The 8,700-nt window shown below is 38.3% G+C and overlaps 2 protein-coding genes and 1 pseudogene across 2 annotated transcripts; 1 reads left to right on the forward strand and 2 right to left on the reverse strand.

Moving 5' to 3' along the window:
* The first annotated feature begins 6 nt into the window (after nt 1–6).
* LOC125596644 (short-chain dehydrogenase RED1-like) lies at nt 7–2,057 on the forward strand. Its single transcript, XM_048771726.1, has 3 exons — nt 7–345; nt 1,204–1,363; nt 1,498–2,057. The coding sequence occupies exons 1-3, from the start codon at nt 138–140 to the stop codon at nt 1,838–1,840; spliced, it is 711 nt and encodes a 236-aa protein (XP_048627683.1). The 5' UTR covers nt 7–137; the 3' UTR covers nt 1,841–2,057.
* LOC125596643 lies at nt 1,942–4,294 on the reverse strand (annotated as a pseudogene).
* A 165-nt stretch (nt 4,295–4,459) lies between these two features.
* Nucleotides 4,460–8,700, reverse strand: LOC125596642 (inactive TPR repeat-containing thioredoxin TTL3-like). Its single transcript, XM_048771724.1, has 4 exons — nt 6,396–8,700; nt 5,923–6,291; nt 5,520–5,853; nt 4,460–5,319 (listed from the first exon to the last, which is right to left on the reverse strand). The coding sequence occupies exons 1-4, from the start codon at nt 7,286–7,288 to the stop codon at nt 5,167–5,169; spliced, it is 1,749 nt and encodes a 582-aa protein (XP_048627681.1). The 5' UTR covers nt 7,289–8,700; the 3' UTR covers nt 4,460–5,166.

The following is an 8,700-nucleotide window of genomic DNA, read 5'->3' on the forward strand; positions in this document are numbered from 1 at the left end:
TAAAAAACTGGAAACGGCGCGAGAGCCCGGTGGTTCTGATAACGGGATGCTCGCAAGGAGGAATCGGCCACGCGCTGGCACGTGAGTTCTCAGATAAGGGATGTCGAGTGGTGGCGACGAGCCGTTCGCGGAGTACGATGACGGATCTGGAGCAGGATCCGAGGTTGTTCGTGCAGGAGCTCGATGTGCAATCGGAGCAGAGCGTGAGCAAAGTCATGTCGAACGTTATCGATAAGTTCGGACAGATCGACGTTCTTGTCAACAACGCAGGCGTTCAGTGCGTTGGACCTCTTGCGGAGATCCCAATGTCCGCCGTGGAGAATACATTCAACACCAATGTTTTCGGTATTAAAGATTTGATTTGGTTACCCAATTAGAGTTTCTAGTGCTTGTTTGTGAATCATTATAAATTTACAATGTATAAACTAGGCATCGGCATTTCGGAGGCATTTCGGGTATCAGTTCGGATAATTCGGGCTCGATCCTAAGATACATTTACTACCTGACTGACCTATTTTGGTTCGGGTTCTGTTCATATAGTTTTGGGTTCGGTTTGATCCGGATAGTTAAACTAAAACCTAAAATACCAGAAAAAATTGGTTTTCATTTGGTTCGGGTTCGGTTATTTCGGATAGTTCGGGTAATTCAAATAGAATATCGTTTATTTTGGATAAAATATCGAATAATAATTCAAATAAAAACTCGGATATTTTGGATTACTTTGAATATTTCAGATAAAAGTAAAATTGTCTAGATTATTTCGGTTAATTCAGATACTTTATAATAGTTTAGATTTCTTCAAATATTTTAGATACTTTTAATAGATTTTTAAATTATATATATATATATATATATTTAATTAATTAAGTTATATGGATACATAATTAATATTTTAATATATTCGAATTCCGTTCGGTTTTCGGTTCCGGTTTTTTTTATCCAGGCCTAGTATAAACGTATGCTATATAGAACTCGGAACACTTTCTCTTGTTGTTAATTTCTCTTTCCTTGTGTTAGTAAGTTCATTTCCATTGAGAGTTTCTAGTGCTTGATAGTGAATCACTAGGATGTGTAAGTCATGGAACCCGCACACTTGCTCATGTTGTGGGTTTCTGTTTTAGTGGTTCGAGTTGGCTTATTGTGTCTCATTGTTTTAGTAAGTTAGGAGAAACATTTAAAGACTTGAACTTTATGGTAATGCAGGTTCCATGAGGATGACTCAAGCAGTTGTACCTCACATGGTGTCTAAGAAGAAGGGAAAGATTGTCAACGTTGGGAGTATCACTGTTATGGCACCAGGTCCATGGGCAGGTGTCTATACAGCTACCAAAGCTGCTATCCATGCTCTTACCGACACACTCAGGTTCCGGTTTCAGCGTTTATCATCAGCATGTTGTATATCTTGATGTTCATAAGTACTGTGTAGTTGTTCAAGTTATCCGGAACCTGGTGGTCTTGTTTTTTTCAATTGTATGTAATGGTTCCTGCTAAACGCAGGTTGGAGCTCGGCCCCTTTGGCATTGATGTAATCAATGTTGTGCCAGGAGGAATACGAACGAACATAGCAAACTCAGCTGTAGCAACCTTCAACAAGATGCCAGAGCTGAAACTATTCAAGCCTTACGAAGAAGCTATCAGAGAGAGGGCCTTTATATCACAGAGGATGAAGCCAACTCCTGCAGAAACATTCGCTAAAGACACCGTAGCTGCAGTGCTAAAGAAGAACCCACCTGCTTGGTTCTCTTCCGGCAGATACTCAACTCTCATGGCAATCATGTACCATATGCCCCTCTGGTTCAAAGATTTTGTCCAGAAGAAGGCTTTAATGAAAAAGGACTAGACAGCTTCCGGTTTTAAAGTCTCTCTTCTCTCTTACGATAACGAAATGTAAAAGATTATTCAGACTTGATAATGTAATCTTATGTCCTCATGCTTGAGTAGTTTAAGTAGGAAGATAGTGGGAGACTTAACAGCAGGAATGATTACATTGTCGTAAAAGCTTTGTGATACAGAACAAGGTAAACGATTCTACACTCAAGAGGAACAATATTTCTCTACTTTGACTCGACCCAACAATGTATCAGCAAACCACATTATAAAGGGTCAGAAGACTCAGAACTATTCTAAAAGCTATATCACTAACAGCATTCTAGTTTTTTAAGAGTGGTGTGGAGCTCCATAATACATTATCCCAGATGGCTGAAAAGTACCTTGTTGAGGAGGTTGTTGTTGTTGTTGAGCTGAGTTGGACTGAGGCTGTTGATTACCTATCATATGCGGTGGCGGTGGAGGCGGCGGAAGTCCAGGTGGCATTAATGGAATGTTACCAAAGCCGTAAGGATTGTTCATTACCGGTGGATTCATGAACTGTGGTTGTGGTTGTGGTGGTGCTGGATTAGGGATCACATGGTACTGACCTTGACCTTGACCTTGTGTGGCGGGTGTCTGGTTCTGGGAGTTGTTGTAAGAAACCGGAACTGTGCTCTCTGATTTGGATAGACCGGAGGTTTTTGTTGCTTCAGCTGCGAATGAGGAGAGAACAGATTGCATGATCATATGGGACGAGGTGGATGCTGTGAGCATCGCAGCTATAGAAGCAGGCGTCATTTTTGATGATTGGCCGTTGTTGTCAGTTGAGACTGATCCTGGAGCAACGGTTGTTGGTTTTGGTGCATAATCCTCATCCTTGAGGCGTTTCTGCATGTTTTGAGCTTCTTCTGTTTGTTCTTGTGCCACCTAACAATAATAAAAATGGTTCATGAGCTTTTAATTAAAGCTTAGATGCAGTGGGGGATTCAAACACACATACCTGAATCTGAGCTTCAAGATTCTCCAGTTCAGATTCCTGACACAAACAAGCAAAGAATGAAAGATAGCTCACAAGAGAGTGTGAAAAATCAATAGTACCTGTTCGCGTAGTGCGTCTTTAAGCTGGTTGACAAGGGAAGTCCTACTCCCTTGAACAGATTTAAGCTTCTCAATGCATTGTCTCAAAAGGTATTCTTCCTCTTCCAATTCTTTAGCCAGTGATTCTCTCTTTGGGTTGTCTTTGGCTGGTGAGAGATTATAAACATATGAACTCACTGAATTTAGAGATAAAGAGTGGGCTGGTAAAAAGTAAAAAGCAGATTGTTACCAGTAGAGCAGGCTTCTTCAACATCTTTCTCCATCTTCCTGATTCGTTTAACTGCAGACTTGCATTTACTCATCTCAGCTTCTTCATTCGAGTTTTCCGCAACAACCAAGTGATAAGCTGATGCTATCTTCTCAGCCACACCTCCTCCACTTGATAGTTTCTGCTTATCAAAGCAAACAAAAAAAAACAACTTTAGTGAGATTTGACTGATGTTTAGTGTTTGAACCATGGTGTTTAGTAGTGATTTACCGTTCTGGAGGATTTTGAATCCCTGTCCCTCTTTGAGGATTTAGATCCTCGAGGCCTCTTTTTGCTGACATCAAGGGGCAGAGGACAATCTTCTCCAAGCATCACATCTCTAAGATTCTTCGAACGTGATCCAAACACTCTTCTATCTTCCCATATCTTCACCTACAATACAACATCATATCAACAGAGTATCTCAATTAGCAGAAGACCATTCTCAAGAACCTAAAACTAAATTCATCCAAACATCAATCATTAAGGTAAAGAGAGAGAGTCTTACCAAACGCGAGACGACGCCTTTGCCACGATCATCACCCTGAGAGACAATATTTAACAGCCTTAGGAAGAACATTCCAAAACTCTTGCACGAACTCATTCCCCTGACGCTTACTGTTCTGAAGAATATCATTAGCCAAATACAAAAGAGGCACTTTCTGAGCCATCTCCGTACTGTGAAACTGTTTCTCCCATGTCGTCACTATCAGCTCAGCTTTCACCCGGTTGAATATACACCAATGCGACAGAGCTTTACCCCCCAAAAGAAAGAGTTCAGAGAATTAGCAAAAAAATTAATCACAAGATCTAAGCAAAAAGGTTTAAACTTTATATGCAAAATAAATTAAAAATTGAAGCTTTTAAAATGATTGGGAAAAAAGAAAGGAGGATACTTTCGATGGACTGTTGAGTGCTGTTGAGCTTGGCGAGCTTATCGATGAGGATCTCTTCGCTGAATACAGTGCTCATTTCACCAGACGACGGATTTGGGTAGAGCTGGAAAGATTGTGGGGGAGGAGCGAGGACGGAGAAACCCTAGAACAGTGTGACCGAAGGCGGAAGCAAGATTGGGAATGCCTAAAACGACAACGTTGTGGATCGAAGAGAAGAAGAGAGGACAGTTTTGGTTTTGTTTTTTTTTTTTCTTTTGGTCAGATGCGAGATGGGATTTTTATTTTGTTTGACCTAAAATTGTTTTCTTTTTTGATAAAATATTAAAATATATTCCTTCCATTTTATATGTAAGAATGAGATTTTTTTGTTTGTTTCAAAATGTACGATGTTTAAACATATTTCTATGTGATTTTAAGGAAACTATCTAACCAATTATAAGTTATATAGTTTTTTATGTTTGATTAATTTTTTTTTATAATTTTTATAGAGAAATACCCTAGGATAGCTCTTTTTTATAAATATATTTTTATCTTAGGGTTAACTAATCTAGACTTAAAATTTAGAGTTAAAGGGTGGAGTTTTGGAGATATGATTTCAAATTTTTAAAAATAAAAATAATATTAAAATTTTTAAAATAAAAACGGCTATTTTAGTCATTTTCTTTCTTGTATGTTATTTTTTGACAAAAACTTAAAAATTGCTACTTGAGAGAATTGTCCATTTTTTTAGTGATATATTTAGAAAACATATAATTGTCCTAATTCTTGTGCTTTTAGTTATAATATCATAGTATAAAATTTTGTTAAATATAAAAGAAACATACTACTTGGTATTATACTTAGATAAAGTCGTGCATGGGTATCCAATCCATATCATTTCTATTATCATCTTCATCTCCATGTTCATGTCGATCGGCTAAGTTTGTAGAAATATACTAGATAATTAAGCAAATGCAAAATAGAGAAAAATAAAATAAAATAATAATCATATGGGAGTAGATATATTCAAGTACGAGTTTAAAATCTTTGTTCTATATTGTTACTAGTACTCAAACGGTTTGTATTTACACGGATTAGAAGTTAAAAGTTCACTGCCAAAAAAAAACAAGACTCTCCTCACTCAGTGACTTCCTGATCCATTTCACGGTGGCCTTGGCATTTCACAAGCTGCTCTTGAGCCTCCGACAATCCTCTGATCACTTCCTCGTCTTCCGGTGTCTCTTTACTCAGTATCTCGTAGTCTCTAATCGCCGATTCCCAATTCCCAAGCTGCAACCACCAAAAAAAAACATTAAGGTTGTATAGTATTCTAAAAATCAGTTTAGACTACGGCTAATTAGTCATAAACGAAATAACAAGCCTCTTATAAAATGTTTAATTACTATCTAACGGTTTTTAGAACATTAACTTCATATTAATGTTTATGCTACTAACACAAAACTTCATTTCAACACATTAACCCACACTACCTTAGCGTTACAATCAGCTCTTCTCAGTCGAGCCTTGGTGTACGCAGGACGGACGGTGAGTGCTGCAGTGCAATCCTCGACCGCTCTATCGAACTTGCTCATTTTGGACAGACATGCTGCTCGGTTACATAACAAAACTGAGTTTCTCGAGTCATGGTCTAACCCTTCACCATAAGCTGCGCTAGCTTCTTGAAACCGTCCAGCTTTGAAGTAATCGTTGCCTTTAGACCGCGCAGCCATAACCGCCTGCGCACGCCGGAGAACCATGCTTACTTCCCTGTTATTCCCATCAAGCTTGTTCGCTCGTTGAATCGCCTCAACCGCTTCTCCAAATCTGGTTAGACAACCGGTTAAACCATATCAAATCATCTCAACATGGTATAGAAACTCGGACAGAACAAACCTTCCGGAAGACATATGAACCTGAGCCCATACGACCAAGAAACCAGCGGAACTGATGGGTCCGTAATATTTTGTGCTCATTTCCACATCCAAAACCGGACATCTAGACATAGCATCATCAGCCTCTTGATGTCTTAAGCTCTTTAGAAAAGCTTCTGCTTGCAATGCATATACATGAGGAGCTGCATCAGCTCCTGAACCTATGGTGTTTTCCGTTTCTTTGATAAGAGTGTTCCAATCACGCAATCTTTTGGCTTCAGTGCATTTGTTGAGAAGTGTCTGTACCGTCTTGGCCTTTAAAACGTCTTCTTGATCTGCTTCGGGACCCGAATGCTTGAAATGATATATCGAGTTCTCCACCTCTCCTAACCTAATGGTTTAATTTCAAGTTTATTATGATAAATAGATTAATAAAAAAATAATAATAAAGAGATAACTTGAGTAACAAGGTAGGTTTTTGGTGAGATTAATTACCTGAGGTACAAGTAAGCCAACCGATGTTGAGCTTTATGGTAATGAGGCTCCAATCGTATTGCTTCTTTACATTCAAACACTGCTTCAAGGATCCTCCCCAATGCTGCTAATGCAGCGCTTTTGTTGCTACGATACGCAGCCTTCTTTGGATCGATGGCTATAGCAGCATCATACAATGCTAAGGCCTCTACATAGTTCCCGTTCTTGTAATCTTCGTTTCCCATTGTCTTTAACGTTTCTGGATCCATTCGTGTGGATACCTCCCTACACAAAGTTCCTGACTGTTCTTGGTTATCTGAAACCGATGTTGGTGCAACTGATGATGTTTGTCTTTCTTCTTTGTTTTGAACATTGGTTTGGTTCCCAACCGCTGCTGTGCCAGGCTGCTTCAAGTTCCCAAGATTGCCAAACAACATCACATTGCCTGAAGATGCTCGAACCATAGAGCCATTAATCCCTTTGGCTTTCTGGTTGTCTATGATCATACTCTCTAGCTCACCGGATAAACCGATAGCTTCCTTTGGAACCTTCCTCGCTTGTTGTTGGACCGGCTCCAGATTGTTACTCTCTTGTTGATTCCCGTTATTGTCTAAATGTTGGTTATTAGGGTTTTGATTGGGTGAGGGGTTTGAAATAGGTCTTTGTGTCTGATCCGGTAACTGGATCGGCTCAGGTGAAACTTTGTGTTCTTGAAGCTTCTTGGCGTTTAATTCAATACCTGGAGATTTAGTGAACTGAATATTAGGGGTGCAGGCTGTGGAGGCGTTGCTGCTGCTCATTGTGCTTTTATGACTACCATTTGTAGCTGTAGATCTCTTGGACCTTAAGCCACATCTACCAACAAGACCCAACAATCCACAACGCCACCTTTTCTTCACCTGACTCTCTGCCATTTTTTAGGCCGCTAGATAGAACAAAATACGTCGATGAACAATAAATCAAACCACTGGAAAGGGTTGATATAGGAAGATAGAAATATATGGTATTATGAAGAAGAGAAGGACATCAATGTTATGAGAAGAGAGGAGAGGGAGGAAGCTTTTTGTTGTTGCGTGTTCTCTTCTTGAATCAATAACTTTACATAAAATGGCATTGTCATCAAACTTTTTGATCAAACTAGGTTAAGATTAAGACAAAGAAAAAAGAAGAATGATATTTTGGTTTCTCTTCAAAAATCGATGTCAATTTTTCAATGGAATTTTGGTGGTGGGGGTTTGTCTTCTGTTCTTTTCTCTCTGACAATTCTTGATTTTTCCCTCTTTTTTTGGCTCTTCGTTTACTTTTTTTTTCTATGGCTATCGCCTGTTGATTTTGTAAGAGAAGCGTTGTTTAGTCAATATTTAGAAAGAAAATGTGAGACGTCCTAACAAAAAGAAGTCCGAGTTTTTCTCGACCTGATTCTATTTTACGTATCGTTGTGAAAGCATAATATCAAATATCTTGGTGAAACCAACGTTGAGTTGGCTTAGTAGTAAAGGGGTTGCGGCTGTAACTTCCGCCACTTGGGTTCAACTCACGGTAGGAGGGACTATTTACAATGCTTGGGTTCCCGGCAAAAAGGTGAAAACACCTTTTTTTCATACAAAAAAAAAAAATATCTTGGTGAAATAGTAGTAATCAAGCTCAAAAATATGGTATTAAGATAATAAAAATTAATATATAGAGTTACCTGATGCATTCTATCATGATTTACAGCATTTGGCGCGAAGGAAATGTAAAATCTTTGCATCGATAAATGTTATTCCTGTTGACATCATTATGAAGGTTGATTGAGTAATGCGTAGTTGTTTAAGCTCTTTTATCTCTGATGTCAAAACTCATAAACCTTTCTATACATTTCCTTTTCTCTTCATGTTATATGGAGCCTTTTTATCTAGCTCTTAATTTTGTAACACAAAGTGCTAGACTTTTTTTCTGTAACACTCACAAAGTGCTAGACTAATAATCCAGTTTAACATTAAAACCAATTTTAGTAAATCATAAGATTAGTATATGTGTTGAATATAGTAAGTAAACTAAAATCCAGGAAGGAACTTGATTAAAATATATACAGAAGGGCAAATAAGGCAATTAGTACTAATACCTAAACTAATAACATAATCTTAGCAATAAACAAATCTTAAAACGAGTGGTTAACTAGCAAATTACGTTATCCCTTATGTAACCAGCGAAAATAAAACATTTCGATATCATAGATCACTAGTACGAATCAGAACTTTGTGGGCTTTCGTGTACACTCGTACATTACATTGAACTAATATGTTACGTATCAATACTTTTTTCCCTTTACTTTATTACTAAATTA

This window comes from Brassica napus, unplaced genomic scaffold (genome assembly GCF_020379485.1).
Source record: "Brassica napus cultivar Da-Ae unplaced genomic scaffold, Da-Ae ScsIHWf_1256;HRSCAF=1791, whole genome shotgun sequence".
NCBI lineage: Eukaryota > Viridiplantae > Streptophyta > Magnoliopsida > Brassicales > Brassicaceae > Brassica > Brassica napus.

What these genes read in the sequence shown, in the direction of transcription:
- LOC125596644 (XM_048771726.1), top strand. Translation starts at nt 138, where the DNA reads ATGACGGATCTGGAGCAGGATCCGAGGTTGTTCGTGCAGGAGCTCGAT. An exon ending in ATTCAACACCAATGTTTTCG is followed by an intron (nt 346 to 1,203) that starts GTATTAAAGATT and finishes ATGGTAATGCAG; the next exon opens with GTTCCATGAGGATGACTCAA. An exon ending in GCTCTTACCGACACACTCAG is followed by an intron (nt 1,364 to 1,497) that starts GTTCCGGTTTCA and finishes TGCTAAACGCAG; the next exon opens with GTTGGAGCTCGGCCCCTTTG.
- LOC125596642 (XM_048771724.1), bottom strand. Translation starts at nt 7,288, where the DNA reads ATGGCAGAGAGTCAGGTGAAGAAAAGGTGGCGTTGTGGATTGTTGGGT. An exon ending in TTGGCTTACTTGTACCTCAG is followed by an intron (nt 6,292 to 6,395) that starts GTAATTAATCTC and finishes TTAAACCATTAG; the next exon opens with GTTAGGAGAGGTGGAGAACT. An exon ending in GAGCTGATTGTAACGCTAAG is followed by an intron (nt 5,320 to 5,519) that starts GTAGTGTGGGTT and finishes TGGTGGTTGCAG; the next exon opens with CTTGGGAATTGGGAATCGGC.